The sequence below is a fragment of the Podarcis liolepis genome (assembly GCF_965112155.1).
Source record: "Podarcis liolepis genome assembly, chromosome: 2".
In the NCBI taxonomy this organism is placed as follows: Eukaryota; Metazoa; Chordata; class Lepidosauria; order Squamata; family Lacertidae; genus Podarcis; species Podarcis liolepis.
Window position 1 is genome coordinate 93,412,592 of NC_139555.1, and position 19,301 is coordinate 93,431,892.

The 19,301-nt window shown below is 41.1% G+C and overlaps 1 protein-coding gene across 7 annotated transcripts in view; it reads right to left on the minus strand.

Annotated features, from left to right (window-relative positions):
* Positions 1 to 19,301, minus strand: part of CNTN6 (contactin 6) — a 193,842-nt gene that overhangs the window by 102,487 nt on the left and 72,054 nt on the right. For 6 of the 7 annotated variants that reach the window (XR_014522923.1, XR_014522924.1, XM_083491366.1 and 3 more), the window contains exon 4: positions 11,036 to 11,211. Coding sequence is in view for 4 of the 7 variants with exons in the window: in XM_083491366.1 (XP_083347492.1) it covers positions 11,036 to 11,211 (176 nt within the window). In the remaining 3 variants the exon portion in view is untranslated. Of the gene's footprint in view, positions 1 to 11,035; positions 11,212 to 19,301 lie in introns of those variants that run through there. The other variant, XM_083491369.1, reaches the window with a different exon arrangement.

A 19,301-nucleotide genomic window follows, 5' to 3' on the forward strand; every position in this document is an offset into this window, starting at 1 on the left:
GCCAAGAGGAAAGAAATTCATGCATCCTCAGCTTTTGTACATTTCAGAATATCTGATCTGATTTAGCTGCATTGATTTTCCCATTTTCTGCTTCCAAACATATGCTACAAGTTTAAAAAAAAACACACCAAAAAAACCCAGGGTTGTGACATTCTGAGCTATGCTGTATTGCTTTCTGGTACTCATGCAATTTGTGTGCACTCAAAGGTAAACAACATGATGAAATAATCAGGGGGAAAGTGAGCTTTTATGTTTGCTGAACAATTCAAAAGCTCCATCTCTGCACATACACATTTATTCAGTACTTCTACATTGCCAGGCTATGATTCAGCATCAACTGCAACAGCTTATCAAGTGACTTGTCCAACTGTGGATTGACCAGATCTTACACTCTCAAATTCACTTGGCTGTTGGAATGCAACTCCCACTAAAAAGCAATGGTAAAAATGTGTATTTTACGTCAATATTTCAGTAAAACATGTGCAAAAAATAACTATGATTTAAGTGTACTTTTTGTGTATCCTTTTTTTAAAATCCATGAAAAATGGGACAGAACAGACCAATGACTGGAAAGTGAAGCTGAAATGGAACAGAATTATGCTGCTCAGTACCTCCCTAGTTTCCTGTGATTTATTTCTACACTCTGGGAGAGACTTGGGACTACTACACGCTTGGAGGCTGCATGTGGCTCTGCTACAAAACCAGGCCTGATACTTGGAGGTGTACTGGACCCAAGGACAGGAGTTTTGGTTGCCTAGAAAATTCCAAAGGTTATGGCTAAATATAACAATTAAAATATCACTCAGTATCTGGGCCCACTGGCACCCAAATGAGAGCCAATGGTGTTGAACTAGGACCTGGGAGACAAAGTTTAAAATCAGCACTCAGCCATAAAGTTTACTTGGGCCATTCTCCATGTCCATGGCTTCTGAATGTTGTGAGGGTAGAATGGGGAAGCAGGAAGCTTGTATACCACCTTGACCTCTTCAGAGGAAAGGTAGGACTCCCTTGTGGCAGTCCCTCCACCCTCAGAGGCTCAAGGGGTGGGTGGCTCAGAACAGAGCATTCTCTGTGGTGGCCCCAAAGCTTTGGAACTCCTTCCTCACAGAGGTGCATCTGGTGACTTCATTGTACAGCTTCCTGAGTATGTTGAAGACACTTGAGGTGTACAGCCATACCTTGGTTCTTGAACAGAATGCATTCTGGGAGTTTGTTCAACTTCTAGAACCATTCAAAACCAAGGTGTGACTTCCATTTGGCTGCAGAAGCATCCTGCAGCCAATTGGAAGCCGAGGCGGACTTTTGGCTTCCAAAAATAGTTTGAAAACCAGAATTCTGGGTTTTGACCGTTCAGGAGCCGATTTGTTCAGGAGCCAAGGCATTTGAGATCCAAGGTACGACTGTATATATTTTAGGACCCATCTTATTTTTATGATTGTAACTTGTTTTAAACTGTTTTCTATGCAGCCCTGGAACATTTGGGTAAAGGGCAGGAAATAAAGAAATAAAATATTCTCAGTGCTTCATCGCTTAACATTAACAATCAGTTCATTTCCCCATTTGCAGAATGGAAAGTCAAGTCCTGAAGAAAGTGCCTCATTTCCCTATAAGCCACCATTATCAACATGGTTTCTGAGAGACACCTGCCGTGGCTAAACCGCAAAGAATATGTCAGGGCACTCAGGCATCCCAGGTTCCTTGCAGCGCTTCTGATCCTTGGTATGGATCCAAGCTTCCTCAAGCATGCTTGCCAGCACTGCACTTTATTCCTGGACAAAAGGATGGGAAATTATTGTGGAACTTCATCGGCTTTCCTGAGGAGCAATTAGCAACAGGCTTCAATGCAGCTCCCACAGCGAGGAATGTTTTTGCTTACTCTGCAAGCTAGCCCATTGAAATCTCACCCTGAGATGCCAAACAAAAGCTCCTTTATTAACAGCTCCAGCCCTGTTTACAACAGGAGGGAAAGCTTTTTACAATGTGGACAATTTACAAGTGTGAAAGGGCTGTCTGACTCTGGGGTATTGCTTCCCTATGCAGCCCATTAATCTTGTATGTGAATTAAAGCGCTTGTCAATATCTCTTGAAATTAACAAGCTAAAATCACAGTTGGTGACAGACAAGTGACTTTCACGTGGCAATGGAAGTGAACTGAGTTAAATAGGAACCATCATCCCTTCCTCTGATTAGTGACGGAGCCTGAGACAGAATGATTTGCATGTATTAGAAGGAACCTCATTTCACATCCCAGACAAATTGGTTATTTTAAATAATATTTGGTCTGCTGTTCTTACCCTCCATGAATAGCTATGAGTGGTATTTTTGTTCCATGCCTGCGCTCTTCCCCACTTCCATCCATTCCTCAACATCATTTCCCTTCTGTTTGTTATCATATGAAAAAATATGTCTGAATTGAGGACTGAAGGCTAGGTTGTTGGTTGTTGTTTTTTAAGCCATCTATAAAACAGACAAAACGTATGTCTGCTTAAAAGTAAGTCCCACTGATTTCAATTGAACTTACTCTGGAGTAAGTTAGTACAGAATTGGAGTCCACAAACTTTTACCCTGCCTTTCATGGAGTCTTGCAGTCATTCAAACAGTAAAACATGAACAGAAGTACATCCGTTAAAACTGATGAACATGACTGGCTTTGAATCATTCATTTCAGTGGGTCTGGTCTGAGTAGGGCTAGTATTGGTCACAACCCCCAAAGAAATATCCCAATATAAAAACAGAGAGCTGAACAACAGAGACAGCAGAAAATATTAGTGGAAGGAGAGAAAAAACTTAACTGAGGACGGTGTTCCACCACCAACCTAGTATACAAATGTCTTGTGACTACAGAGCCTCTGATGCCCTTCTGTTCTTTGATTTCCATGAAGGAGGAAATCTGAAAGTACAATATGCTCTTGACATTAAAATAAATGCACAACTGACCCATTTATGAACATTATGTACCCATCAAAGTGCAGATTTGGCTCTGTATGGAGAAGCATGTTTACTGTACATTAACTTCAGCTATCAAGTCACCGCACGGTTGTGAAAGACCGTTACCACAAGCAAGTGATCATAGGATGCAGTGCTCACCCCAGGAGGCAAGCTTATGAAAGGTGCCAAAAATGAACACAACTTGTGACCCACCAATCTGGTCTGCCAGTACTTAGCAATCTTCTTGGTTTTGTCACCCTAGGCTGCTGTGGGCAACTATAAATGGCTGGTGGCCTGTATTTAGCTGGAAGGCTTGCAACCTTTGTAATCTTGAGCTATCCTTAATTGGTAACAACCACAACAGTGTAATTACATATAGCCTGGCTATTTAGGACAGTGGAAAAAGAAGTTGCGATGCCCCTGTTAATATTCAGCTCGATGAGGATATTTCCCTTACACCTATTTATTTACATTGACTTACTTTTACATAAAAGTGGTGCAATAATGAAAACATTCCCTAGCATTCTAATGAATTTTTGTGCGTTTAAAAACACCATTTAAATTTGAGTTATGTAAGCTTCATTCATAATAATAGGCCTACATTATGCACAACAGATTAATATTCATGAAGATTTTGCCTCTCAACTGCATTTCAGACTAAGGGGGGGGGGGATCTACTTTAGAGTTCAAATATTCCCAGACCCTTTCTATTTTCTTGGCACTGTTGACGTCAAGAATGCATGGCTACTATTTCTGACAGTTTGAATACAGAATCTAAATGGGGCCTTTTTGTTTCCTCTATGACATTTATATTTAATACCATTTTCCTATATTACCAAGGAGGTAATACTGAAAACAGCAGGCCCCTAGATACAAGATGCCTGTGGACAATGCCTCTGTCGTAGTCAGGGAAAGAAGCTAACAGGAAACAAAAAAATGCCTGCGAGTAAAACCTGCAACATTGCTTTATCTAACACCTTTGCTATAAAAAAATAGTTATTGTGCTTTAGGTATGCATAGCAGTTCAGTACTCTACACATCAATATGAGTTTTGGATTACTCACACAGCTATGTACCTATGTATCCATATACTTTAATCTGCAACTGTACCAAATTAGTGCCTCTGTCTTCCTTAGAACCCCCTTTTTCTCCTTCTCCTTCAGATTGCATGATGCAAGTCCTGATACGTTCTGCCTTGGTCAATGTCAATGCCAACATAATCTAATGCTGAGCCATTTAGGAGAGCTGCTGCCAATCATAGAATTGTAGAGTTGGAAGGGACCATGAGGGTCATCTAGTCTGACTCCCTTTCACCGCAGGAATCTTTTGCCCCTGGTAGGGTTTAAACCCATGACCCTGAGATTAAGAGTCTCAGGTTCTACCAACTGAGCCATCCCAGTAGACATTACTGCCTGAGATATCAGTGGTCAAAAGTGTAAGGCAGCTTCCCATGCTCTTGTCTCCATGTTCCAAAGAGGTCACTGGAGGCCTCTTTGTTTTGGTGCTCATTCTTCAGGTTGTCTGTTTTCTGTGCAGGAATCCTAGTTTATTTCAATCCAGATTGCTGCTGACCTGAAGCTTGGTTTCTAGATGTTTCAGCAATAAAGGCCATTTCACACAGAACAGTTTTGCTGTATCAAAGTGATGTCCATGTAGGAGACCATCTTGTGTGAAGAGTTCTTGATGACAATATAACTATGGGAGCCAGCTGACAATAAGACACCCTGCTATTATATGTGGACAATTTTCTTCTTGCATATTTTATGTATTCTAATTGTGTTGTTATGAGTTTGGTGGGGTAGGCTGTATACTTCTGCCCACCTCTTGTGTTGAGGTGATCACCTGGGTAATGGGCCATTAAGGCAGCAGGGAAAGTGGGTTCTGTGTAAGACAGCAAATGGGTGAGGCCCCTCCCACAACTCAGGGATGGTTAGAAGGACAAAGCATGAGTTTAGAGTTGAGTTTTGCCATGGTGCGACTGAGAAGCAAAGCTGCAAGTTGGAAAGCCAGAGAGAAATAGCAGTAGTTGATTTCTGTTTGAAACCAAGGCTGCAGCTAAGGGAGAAATAAGACTCTTTTGGGATGTTAATGCTGTTAACCCCTCCATTGCAGGCTCAGGTTGTATATATGTGAAAATAAACCAAATATCATAAAGACACAGTTTCAGCTGTGCCTCATTCCCAAAGAAAACACAGATCCTGGGTAAGGATTTAGGTGGCATGCAACAGTATTTTCAAGCTCTTACTATGCAGTCCACATTCCCTTATCTATTTCATCCATTTGTGTGTGTGTGTGTGTGTGTGTGTGTGTGTGTGTGTGTATTACAACATTTCTAAAATACAGTGGTACCTCGGGTTACAGACACTTCAGGTTACAGATTCCGCTAACCCAGAAATAGTATCTTGGGTTAAGAACTTTGCTTCAGGGTGAGAACAGAAATTGTGTGGCAGCAGCAGCTCCGATTCAGGTTAAGAACAGTTTCGGGTTAAGAACGGACCTCCAGAATGAATTATGTTCTTAACCCGAGGTACCACTGTACAACACTTGAAAACAAACTCGATTAAAAGGCTTATGACCCAGGTTTGTTTGTTTTTTCAGCCGGAACTCGCCGGAACTCAGTTCCAGCACCTCTCCATTGCCATTATAAAAGAACAAGGGAGGCACTCATGGTGAGTTCCAGCATCTCTTTTTCTAGATGAATAGCGCTGCTTATGACTGAATTTAGCTGAAACCAGAAATGGAGGTCTTATGCACTACTGGGATAAACTGAAAAAATCTTCCCTCTGCGAAGTTTAGAAAAGCTTGCCATATGCTCTGCTGCGCTGTCATCATATTGCACATTTATTTCTGCAATCTCAAACTTGCTTACTGTGTAACAAGTAAGCTTTACACAGAGCTATTCTTGAAGAGTGTTCGGAAGCTTGAAGTGATATTAGAACACAGCAGCTTTCACTGAAGGAGGCATACTGCCAATACCACATAGTGGCATGGCATCTGCTTTAGTGGTAGGGCATCTGCATTGAATGCAGAAGGTCTGAGGTTCAGTTCCTGGCATCTCCAGGTAGGGTTGAAAATGTCCCCTGACTGAAAGATGCTAAACACTGCAAGTCATTGTAATCAATACTGAGATACATGGATGAGTTGTCTGATTCAGCATAAGGTAGCTTCCCACATAACACCACTTCTAAAGGACTGGGAAAGGATCTGAAGCTGGTCTGCCAATGGGCCTGGTGCCTGAAGTTAGCTCCCCGTAGAGCACGTCCTTGGGAATCCTAAGACACAAGTGCAAACATGCTGGGAATGTGGGCTTGGGAGAGCACATCTTTGTTTGAGATTCTGTCCTGCCATGTGATACCCAAAACCTTCCTGATGCAGCACATGTGGAAGGTGTTGAGGCATCGTTCCTGCAGGTTGTAAGTTGCCCACAACTCACTTCCATAAAGCAGCATGCTCAACACACAAGCCTGGTAGACCTTCATCTTGGTATTGAATGTTAGCATCACATTCTCCCATACCCTTTTGAATAGACGAACCATTGCCTTAGCTGCCTTGCCAATATGCTTGTCAAGTTCAGCAGGGATGGAAAGATTGCTGGTTATGGTGGAACTCAGGCCAACAAAATCGTCCACCACCTCAAGCATGTGGTGAGCATTGCTAATGTGTGGAGTGCAGGTGATGTTCTGACCCAAAATGTTGGTCATCGTCAGGCTGATGGTAAGGCTGAACTCCTATTAGACCATTAATATAGTATATGCTAAATATAATATAGTACAGTGGTACCTTTGCTGTCAAACATAATCTGTTCTGGGAATCCGTTCGACTCCCGAAACCATTTGAAAACCAAGACACGGCTTCCGATTGGCTGCAGGAGCTTCCTGCATTCAATCAGAAGCCGCATCGGACGTTCGGCTTCCAAAAAATGTTCACCAACAGGAACACTCACTTCTGGGTTGGCGGTGTTCAGAGGCCGATTTGTTCGGGAGCCAAGCCATCTGAGTACCAAGGTATATGGTAAATGGCATTTCTGTGTGCTCTGGTTTCTGTCACGGTGTTCCATTGTGCTAGAGGTGGTTTAGTCATGCTGGCCACATGACCCAGAAAACTGTCTGTGGACAAACGCTGGCTCCCTTGGCCTGAAAAGCAAAATGAGCATCGCACCCGAAAGTTGCCTTTGACTGGACTTAACCATCCAGGGATTCTTTACCTTTACCTTATATGCTAATATTATTATTACTACTGTCATTATAATTATTTAGCTATTTTAAAATATCATTTAAAGATAGCTCTCTGGTGGTTCTATTTTATGACCACAATACAGAAAAAAATAAAATTAATATTAAATAACAAATCCCACAAACATGATGATAAATGTACAAGCTGAAGTTCAGGCAGACATAACAATTTTTAATTACACTACTAAAAGACACAATTGGGAAATGTGACATCAGAAATGTTGTTCTGTCTTCAAAAGCTCAAGCTTCTTAGATATGCAGACCTGAAGATTTTGCTCTGAATGGTGCAGTTTACATCTAGTTGCAGAACGTCTACAGTTGTCATCTATAAATTCTCTTGATCTTGTGACCATAAAGATTATTAAGAAAGCTTAGACTCTGCCACAGATGATATCATTTAATCCAGCGCAAGGGATCAATGTGCCCATATATTTATATGGCATTTGAACATTATTGCACTGCAGGGGACAGTTACTGTGATCCTGGCTTCTGCTAACCAACAGTTTAGGAACTAGTACTTGAAATTAGCTCCAAGCTATACTTTTACCAGGCTTCTTATGATTTAAAAAACATTAGTAAGTCCTTCCTCCTGTGCTTTTTATCTAAACTAATATCAGTTCTTTCTAGTCCATTGGCTTAAAGCCTACAGTACATGAGGGATTCATGGGTGATCGCCTTGGATTTCCTTAACCGAGGGGACCAAACTGCAGATAATTGAATGTTGTCTGGTATGAACAGTAAATTTGCACAATGAGTCCAAGGCTTCTTTCCTCATCAGAGACAGACAGACAGACAGACAGACAGACAGACAAAGAGCTGCATAAATTTTTGTTTTTCCTCTCTATCATAAATTGATCCTCTCTATTTATGTGTCACTTCTCTCCTCCCCATACTAGCTCAAGATGGAACCTGGATCCAGCTTTTTGCTCATGGAATGTACGGGTTATAACCAAATAAGCCATATTCAGAGTATATATAATCAGCCCTATCACCATGGCTCTGTAAGAGCCCTTAAAGCAACATGGCAGTACCAAGAATGAATGAGTAGAGTAGTTAAAATGGCTCCCTCTTTGTTTTCTTTCTGACAGCAGGTTAAGAACTTCCTGTTCAGAGAGGCTTTGGAAACATAGGCGCAGATGATGCTGTCAGGACAAATTGTATTTTAATTGCTGGTTTCAACTATGTTGTGATGTTGTTGTTTTAATTATTGCTTATAACTAGTTTATTTTTATTCTTCTGTATTCTATAATTGGTGCTTTTAAATGTTGGAAGTTGCATTGAATTCTGACTTGGGAGAAAGGCAGGATATAAATATAATAAGTAAAATAAATAATTATAAATAAATGAACTGAAAGCAAACCAGTGCAGGTAAACAGCAACAGAAGTACCAGGTTTTGGTTTTGGTTTGAGTTTTATGATGGGCAATATTGATTACTTTTAAAAGATTTTAGAAAGCTGCAGAAAGTGGCTGGGCCAATCCAGTAGTATGGACAGGGTATAAGTTTAATAATAATAATAATAGTAATAATAATAATTTTTAAAAGTAATAAATATGCCAGCTAAATGTCTCCAAGATCACAGATCCACAACTGGGGTACTGCTACAAAAAAGACCCTCTGTCTAGGAGAAGGGATGGGAAGATCTGACAATTTTGGTTCTCTAGGTTTCTCATTTTTCCAATCCTAAATTCAGTTCTTCACATTTTGCAGAAAATCATGTTTGTCTAGTGTTTTTTTAATATATATATATATTTATGAAAATTCATCAGCATGCAAATTTCTCCTAATAAACACATTTTTATATGCAGTTTTGACTCATGTACATATTTCTGCAAGAGTTTCCCCTGATACAATACATTGTGGACTCCCATTTGGACTAAGTCATTCAGTCTCATATTGCATATGTCAAAACAAACCCAAGGATTTCTCAAAATGCATTGATAAAATGCATATAAATCTCTTTCGTAATAAGAAACCTTTCAGCTTCTTGCCAGCTTGAGGTTTTTCCTTTTTCTCATGGCGCATGTTTAAAAAGAAGCCTGCTTCCTAACACAGGATGACTGAAACCACCACCAACCACATATAAATATACTCACTCTCGAGTAAGCGCCTGGATACAAATTTATCACCACTTGAATACTTTGAAGTGGGCTACACATTATAGTCTCCACAGGAATTGACATCCCCCTGACCAACTTTCCACAAACGAGCCATAATGCTGAGCAACACAAGTCATAGTGTGAATTATGACAGTACGTTTCCCTACAAGGGATAACACAGAGTCGGGGGTAGAGAAGTTCATTCTGTGCTGGTTCCACAGAGAGCATTAAAGCAGACTGTTCGCCAAGCACTTCGTGTCCTGATGGTTCCAGTCCTACTTTGATAGCCATTTCCATTAGTCAGTTTGCTTTTACCTTTGAGCAGTCAGAAGAAAAATGACTTAAGACCATGGCAGAAACAGACAGGAATGGCCACCTTTGCACACATGCACTAGTCTGTGAACCATCGCCGTTTCCACAGCCTCCTTTCTATGACCTCTGTGACAGGCAATTTGTAATAGGAACAGAAAAGGATTAATAATTAATACCAGCACCGATGTCTGAAACAGCTCCATGAGGCTGCCTTTCGAAGTATATTTTATTAATGAGCATTAAAAACAATTGCTCTCTTAGTGCGGCAGCCAGCCCAGATGGAGGACGACGAAAGGAGGATGGCAGGGAGGTGGCGGCGGGGTGGGGTGGGTGGGGGATGTGCAACTTTCTCCAAGCTGCTTTTTGAAGAAGAGCTGCAAGAATAAAAAGGCAAAGGCTGTGATCTAGAGCTGTCCACAGCGGAGAACCCTAACGGATCGGTCCGATGTGTTGTTTTCTCATAAGCGACTGAGTTCAGTGGGGCTTTCACCCTTCTGAATGTGTTTAGAATTGCAGTCTCAAGCTTCCACAGTGGGGGGTGCCCAATTTGATAGATGAGGCTGTTTGGCTGGATTGCTGCCGATGGCTTGGATCGGACGTCCCCCCCCACCCCCGAACACAATAGCCTTCTATTCAAGGAAGAGCTCCACAACACTACGTGTCCTCTAAGTAGAACAGGCTCGTCCATGAGCAAAGCTCTCCTTTCATGAACAGTGACTCAGGACCCAGTGTCCGCAGTAGCACTATTTGACTTCCCTGGCTTATACTTATACCTAGATATGTGTATACTTCTCTGGTGTAGGGAAGAATGTGGCTGCATACATTTCTTCTATCTTTTCCATCTCTCTCTGTGTTTGTGTGCGTGCGTGAGTGTGGTCTACTGGATTTTATTATTGCTTTCACTATGCGTGGGCACACATACACCTGTGCTTAAAGGACAGCTACATATTTTAGGTGCAAGCAACAATGGCATGCCAATTACAAAGCAAATGTGCGGAGGTGTATATTCCTGTTAATGCAACTAAATGTCAGTAAGGTAATTACCATGTGTGACATTTCTGTGACTCTGCTGGACATCATTATACTTTTGTGATTACTTCATTTTCCAACCTAGAGCAGGGTGAGGAGCAGGTATCTTACAAATAGCAATCGGACCATGAAAAAAGGCATCCCAGGGGGTGGGGGTGGGGTGAGCGAATAGCAACAGCTCTATTAAGCAAAACCTAATTGTGTTCATCTTTCTTGACCTTTCCCTCGATTGTAGATAATTGTTGTGTGTTGCAAGGACCAGTATATCTGTCTCATTATTGCTGTTTACTGGGGAAAGATATTGGAATTCAGCATGAAAAGGGAAAGATGAGCAAGTTCAATCATTTCATAGCAAATTTCATTGATGTTTTAATTGCCTAATACATTGTTTGCAAAAACAAAATTGATGAGGAAATAAAATATCCATGCAACTTACATGCAAACTGGAGTTTTGCTTTCCTGCTCAGAATTGTTCCAAACGAATTTGTGACCAAACACTGGTATGTTCCAATATCCTGTTTTTTATGTGGGTTATTGATTGCTAAGCTGCCTCCAAGCAGCCTGTAGTGATAACTCATGGTGAGATCAATATCTGTGCCATTTTGCTTCCACCTTTGAGGGAAAAAAAATCAAATTATACTTATAATTTACGGAGGCTATTCAGGTTTCCTTTTTAAATAGTGTGCTGTAGCTTACCTGCAACAATAAAACCATGGTTAAAATATTAGAATATCATACCATATTTCACAGCAGACTGGTTTTTATATCCATCTTGTAAATTCCCCTGTAAATTTTACTGTTTGAAAAATCCTCTCTATTTAATGGTGTATCCTAGGCAAGCATCCAAATGTCTACAAAAAATAATTATAACTTATTCATACATACAAAGTTATACATTCAAATGCAATAGGAGGATGACACAACTACATACTTTTCTTACTATAAAAGGCACCTAGAAATATTTTACAGTCTTCGCCAGTGATGTAATAAATTTGCTTATAGCAATGATTTCAGAGATATAAATCAGAACAAATTATACTTCAAAGGGCAAGAAGAAAGCAGAAAAGGAATGTTTTTATACCACTAGTTTGAGATTGATAATGTAATAATGATAACACTGTTATTTTAAAACATGATTTGTCTCTGTTAGTCCGTTAGAGAGAAAATGAATCGTGTCTGCAACATATCACAGCTATTTACAAATGCCAAAATAAATTGTGTTTCATAGATAATCATATTTTCCACAAGAACAAAAATGTCCTGTGGATTAACCATTTGTTGTAGCAAAACAGAATTCTCATCGCTTATGCAAAATCAAATTCCTGGCACCGCTGACATTCACAGACACAATGCTCCAAACAACTATGCATGGCCAGTGTAGCTTCTGACCTGGGTATTATTATTTCTGATCATCCTGGTGTCTTCCAACACTATACCAGAGACCACCTCAGCTAGCTCGGTCAGCAACAGAGTGCTCTGCTGAGCCACAGAGTGGTTGATAGAACAACTGTTTCCTTAATCTGGTCCAACATCAAGGGCAGACCTGCTAAACCCAGCCCAATATCAAAAGCTTTTCTGGTAGCAGAAATAGTGCTTCTATGGACAATTGCAACCACCCCACCACACTTGACTCCCCGTTCTAGTCGGGGGCTGCACAGAGTACCCAGATGGGCACAGCTGATGGACACCTGGTTTACCCACCTAAGCCTTGGTAATACACATCAGGTCATCCCCTTCATCCACAACCAAGTCATGGATGAGAATGATCTGATTACAGACTGACCTGGCATTCAATAACACCAAACCAACGGGATCAACAGGTAAGATACCAGAAACTTCTGGGAGAGTAGGAGGGCTGAAATGGGGATATGGATCAAATATCTAGGTCTCTGCCCCAGATGGAGGTCAGCCACTCCACTCCAAGTATAATTTCCTCTGCCTATCACCTCTGAAACTGCGGCATCATCTTCAAAACTCCTTGCTACCTGTCCTCCCTGCTAGTATCATCATCCACTGTCACACTATACAAGACAGAGATTAGGGCCACACATAATTAAAAAGGGTCCAGGAATAGGCGCATCCCCAGCTTCTATAGACCATTAATGATAACCACACAAATTCTTCCCCATCTAAACCAACTCTCACAGGCACACAGAACTGGAGCCTTCTAGAAATGGTAGCTAAATGACCTGTCATGAAATGTAAAGGGGATCAGATCCCTCCTCCAGCTCTTCCATGTAACTGGAGCCCTGCTCTCTTGCAGGTTGGAGCGATATTAGGATTGGGCATGGTTGGCCCCCACTACAGCAGGAAGCTCACTGGTGTTTCTCCTTTTCTGTCAGTGGCAAAAAAAAAAGAGATGAGGAGAGGTACACTAAATAAGTCTTTCCGAATTCCCCTCCTGAAACCTTGGAATGTCAATGAATGTCTGTAGCCTGGTTGCATTAGTTCCGCCATCACTTCTGTTTTACCTGGATTTATTCCACTAGAAACAAACCTGAATTAAATGTTTGCTCCTCACCACTTTTGTAGCTTAGAATGCATTGTTGTCCATAAACATCACTCATGAAGGAAATGGTCTGAGCTGGTCAACAGCGAGTACAAAATTGCTGGGATATATGACCTCATAAAAACCACCACTCTCTAATCTACTGTGAAACTGGAAACCCCTACTGATTTATGAATGTTGGAGCATCAAGAAGTCATAAGGTATCTACAGCACATCAGTACAGTGGTACCTCGGGTTACAAACACTTCAGGTTACAAACACTTCGGGTTACAGACGCCGCTAAACCAGAAGTAGTACCTCGGGTTAAGAAATTTACCTCAAGATGAGAACAGAAATTGCGCAGCGGCGGCAGTGGTAGGCCCCCATTAGCTAAAGTGGTACCTCAGGTTAAGAACGGTTTCAGGTTACAAACGGACCTCAAGAATGAATTAAGTTCGTAACCAGAGGTACCACTGTATTGTAATAGTTGGCTGCAGTTGCTGATCATTTTGACTCCACTCCCCATTTATTTCAATATATGTGCAATTAACATGCCCTGGACCCAAAACTTCTTCTCAGTTTTCTAGCTCTGGATGTACTGGTGTTTAATTTGCCAGCTCACTTTAATTTCAGAATCAATCACTGAAATAACTGCTGTCATCATTACATGGGCTCCCAATTAAGGTCTATAATTGTTTCTCAACACAGATGCAAAGTTGTTGGCTTATTCGCGGCAAATGAATTTTTCACAGTGTCCCCCATAATCATTCTAATCACACAGTATGATTATTATTAAACTGTGCATATAGATCAGGGAAGGAGCTCCTGGTTAGGGCCTTTTCTTAATTAATATGTTTCAATCAATGAAGGAAAGCTATTAATGGATGCCTATGATTGCCAGGTGAGGCTTAATCATATCATGCATACTCCGGTGAATTACTTAAGATTAAAAACAAAACAAGAAATGGAAACGATTTCAGTTAATTCTTAGCTCAAAAGTAATTCAGTATAGTTTAATTATTTTAGACATGATTTTTAAATGCTAATGTATAGCTTTCTTACTTTTATTTGTGCAAACTGTGCTTTAGAAAGAACATAAACCAGACATGAGGCAACTGGATACTTTGAACAATTAGAGGGGCATTAGCCTAAATCTAGCAGAAAGTCCAGTTTGCTCAAGTTTATAATACAATTTAAAATTAGACAATGAACAATGTTCAGTTTTATTGGAAAGAAATGTTTAAAACTGACATTTGATGGACACGTGTGAAGTTTTAGAATTTTTCAGAACCGATCATTGAGAAATGGTTGAATACTACATACATATGAAATTCTTCTAGCATAACTTTAAAATATGTGGCATCAGAACAATGAAATTTATTTTGGGGTTCTATTAACTGCAACCAAAAGCAAAGCAAAAAAATTGAGAACGATTTCAGAGCATCTAAATGGAGTGTTCCAATAGTTGTGGTTCGAGGACCCGACCCCCGCAATGTGAAATGAATACACAAGGACATGTGATATAAGGTTAATGGGCAAGAAAAGGCCACAACTTTATTGATTACAGCAGTGAAAAGGTATTGGCTTAGTCACTGGATGTCTAAAACAAGGGGGTTTATTCACCAGTAGGTGGAGCCTGTTGATGCTCATCCAACTATAGGCTCTCCCCTGATGTCACCGAGGGTCGTGCCATGGCCTCCCGCCAAGCAGGCATCGGACAGAGTACACGACTGCCAGAAGCCTTTAACGGAATACCCAAAAATTGAAGGCATAGGCGATGGCCACACCTAGCCCTTCGACACACCACAACACATTATTCCAATGCCTAACCTACCCACCAATACCACGAAAGTTGTGACGATTGCTACGAGGTAGGCGAAAAAACCAAAAAGCCTAATGCCAAATGGGAAAATTCCTACCAGGCCCCCCGGACAACCAGGGTGACCAACCTAAGGTCCATAGCAAGGCCAAGGAAAACTAAAAACCCTGAGCTCAAAGGGAGTGGAGGGTGGGTGACTCGCGACGGGACGACAGAGAGTGAGGCCGAGGAGGGGCGCTGCAGCATTTAGGCTGCTGTAAATGCCCCCTCGGAGGCACCTGGTTGGGTGCCTGCCGATGGGCGGGGCGCCAGCCAGGTGAGTAGGGGAGGCAGGGGGCTAATGCCCCTGCTAGGGGCGGAGCTCGGGCTCCCGCCCACAACCACTCCCCTCTCTTCCAGGGAGGAGAGTCTTTCCAATACAACGAGAATGGTTTAATGCAGTTTGATATCTTGCCACGATGAGCAAATTAACAGAAATGGTACACTTAAGGAAAGGTAAACAAAGAACAATTTGAGAACCTTATCATCTCCCTTTATTAAATATATGAAACAAGAACATCAACTAGTATAATTAAAAACCTTTTCATTACTATTATGATGAATAATTTATGGTATAGAAACAATTATATATATATATATATATATATATATATATATATATATATATATATGAAGATATATTTACATTTTAATACATTGCATTAAAGTTATGCATTTAAAGCTTGATGATTTAGAAATAAATTATACATTTGATGAATATTAGAGTGGAATATGGAATATGTCATTTTTTGTCTTTGTATGTTTATAATTAAACCTTTTTAAAAGCTATTATTATCATGGATACATTCTTTTTTAATAAACTGTTCTGACTCATCTTGAATCTATTGGTGTTCCTCATTTCTGTCATAGAATCCTAAAGTCCCACAAATTTCAGTTTCAAATCCATATACATGGTTGGTTTAGGCTATGTTTAAAAGATATGCTAGGAGGAGTGTTTACTTTCCCCATAAATTATTATTTATTACAAGTGGGCCCCAACAACAACATGGAACGGTGTTAGGTGTGTTAGGTGTTGTTGTTTTTCTACCTGAGCTTCTGACTATCGGGGTTGATAAAACACAAGTTAATAGGAAAGATAGGAGTTCCTCCTCTAACTTGGGTCTTACTTCATGAGCCAATTTTATTTTTTACTTTTTGAACTTTTAAAGGTGTCACCAGAAAGCATGAAATGCATGCAGACGACTGCCTGATATTGCAGGGCAGCTGTAAGCTGCTTGCTCTCAGCACAGTTATTCAAACTGCAATAGGTATGTAAGAGTGAACTCCACTGCCGGGTTGTTGTATATTGCTCTCTCAGCCCAACCGGCAATTGGGGTGTGGGGTAAAACCAAAACATACAATTGCACTGTTGTAGTTTTTTAGCTTCTGTTGAAATTCCAGTGCTGCTTGACAACACTGCAGGGTTGTCATAAACCACTCAGAGCCTGACCTGCATCATTCAGTGTGAACCACAAAGCAGGGCTCTCACTCAGGACCACAGGCAATTCCAATGCGTAATGTGGAGAATGAACTTCATTGTTGTGAAATTTGTGCCAATATGTTTGGTGGTGGCTTTTGTGTGTGTACGCGGGTGGCGCTGTGGGTTAAACCACAGAGCCTAGGACTTGCCGATCAGAAGGTCAGCAGTTCAAACCCCCACAATGGTGTGAGCTCCCGTTGCTCGGTCCCTGCTCCTGCCAACCTAGCAGTTCGAAAGCATGTCAAAGTGCAAGTAGATAAATAGCTACTGCTGCGGCGGGAAGGTAAACGGCATTTCCGTGCGCTGCCAGAAGTGACTTAATCATGCTGGCCACATGACCTGGAAGCTGTACGCCAGCTCCCTCGGCCAATAAAGCAAGATGAGCGCCACAACCCCAGAGTCGGCCACGACTGGGCCTAATGGTCAGGGGTCCCTTTACCTTTACCTATGTGTTCTAAAATGTTTCACACTAAACAAGAACGGACTATGAAAGAACAAGAATTCCTTCATTTGCTGTTACTCAGTGTTTTTTTCTGGGGGGCTGGGGGCGCATACCCCTAAACATTTTGTGAATCTAAGTTTGGCCTCATTGAAAGACAGTATTTCAATATGAGTAGGAAAATGAGAGTACCCCTAAACATTTTTTAGAAGAAAAAAAAGCACTGCTGTTACCTCTTGGTTTGTTTGTTTATTGGGGTAGGTGTAGAGTACTCAGCTACATTAAAGTCTTGGATTTTTCTATTGATTTCTATATCTATAGAAGTCCTCACGTTTCTATTCCAGGAGAAATTTAAAATAACTTCTCAGTGCAAACCTGGAAACGACCTACTGAGACAATGAGATGGCTATTTCTGTACCCTTTTTATCTCCCTATGTCTCATATCTGCATTGCACGCTGAAGGTGCAAAGTTCAGTCCCCAACATCTTATACTGGCACTGGTACGGTTGCAGTAAAGGAGGAAATTCCTTGCATTAGGGTTTTCTTTTTGAAGATGCCAGTTCCTCTCCCTTGTGCATGGCTATCGCCAGTTTAGTTACAAAATGGAGGACTTTCCCCTGAAGTTTAAATATGGAATATGAAATGTATATACCACCAATACTCTGCATGGTGCTCTACATAGTACAAGACACATCATTGCCCAGAGAAGCTTGGAATCTAAAATTTAAAACAGGTGAAAACATAGCAGAGGATGGAAAACCAATAACAAGATCCTAAGATCTTTCCAGGCAACTGCCTCAGTGCAGCATTTCATAGCACAAAATTGAAATAGCTTTAAAATCACTCTGATGAGAGATGCTCAGCTTGTTAAACTGAATGGATGGTTGGTATTGAAGAATAAATTGTAGTTTATGCAGTTTGCTCACAAAAATTTATTATTTTTAGTGATGGATGAGATGAATTGCCTTCCGCTAGATTCAGAATTGGACTTGGGGGCAGGGCATTTTCTCAAAAAACTGGAAACAGACAGATTCTCTTTAGCCAAATATCAAATTTTGAAACCCTGCTCCATTTCTGATAATGTTACCAGGTGCATGAAGGAATCAAAACACCCATCTATCACCTCTATATGTTTCCCCAATTCCCAGTGAACCCTTAAATCAGAATTGGGGGGCCTGTGACCCTCCAGATTGTTGCTGGATTCCCACTCATATCAACCCTTAGCCAGCTTGGGCACTGGTCAGGGATGATGAGAGATGTAGTCCAGCAAATTCTGGAGGGCCATAGGTCCTCCTCTGCCCTAAACCCTTTCCTAATACCTTTTCCTTACACAGTTACCTGAGGGCGGCAGATCAACAGTGGCCAAGGGCAGTAAAAACAGTCTCTCTGGATGCCTTCATACAAGGCTTCTTTAATTCATTTACACCTAGAAAGCTGCAAACGGGAATGTGCCCATGGCACTACTAGATAATAATAATGGTTACAAAATAATTTTACAGGGCGCCTGGATCTGCACCATGCACCTTGCCATCATGACTACTGCCCCACTCCACCATCAGATGAGTTGGGGGCTGAGGGAAAGGGCTGGCAGGAGAAGGAAGGAAGGCTAGCTAGCTTGTGGTGGTTGAGGAGACTTAGGCTAAGCACACACTATATGTTGAAAGTACATGAATTCCCCAAAGATACCAGGGAATGATAGTTCACCCTGCACAGTGCCAAGCTCCCAGCATGCTTAACAGTTCCCAGGATTCTTGGTTGGGGGGGGGAGTCGTGGGATTTATATGTATGGCGTATACACGGCCATTTTGAATCCCAATATGAAACGGGTCCAGACTGAGATAAATGAGAACTTTATTTATGTGTAGGTTGCAAGGGTCAGTAAAACACAATTAAACCCAAATCATTAAAACAATTTAAAAATGTGCCAAAATAAACCCCAATACAGCAGGAGAGTACTGTCAGAATAGGAGTCATAGATTAAGTCAATATCCCTGAAAAGTCTGCTTGAGTAAGCATGCCAGTTGCACTTCAGGCTGAGTACCTCAACTATGTGATCCCTGCTTTTTGCCCTTTTGTTTTGTGGCACAGAAGAAATCCACCACAATAATAATTTCTCCAGTTCATGGGTGGTGTGGGCATGTGGATTCATACACCCAAATTGGAAGGAAATTTGTTGTTTTTGCATGCAGCAAAATTTGTGGCCGAGGCGGGAGTGGGAGTTCTTTGAAATTTTTCTTCCCTTCAAAATGCTCTCTGCACTCAAATCCCATTTGTACAATAGAAAAAAAGACTTCAGCCAGCTAAGTTGACCTGTAATTGTCTTTGGTATGTAGTGAGACAGCAATCTTAACAGGATGTGGATTGCACCCATAAAGGCCAAGTTTGACTGAGAACAAATTTTTTGCAGAGTTCTCATATGTAATAATATATACAGTAC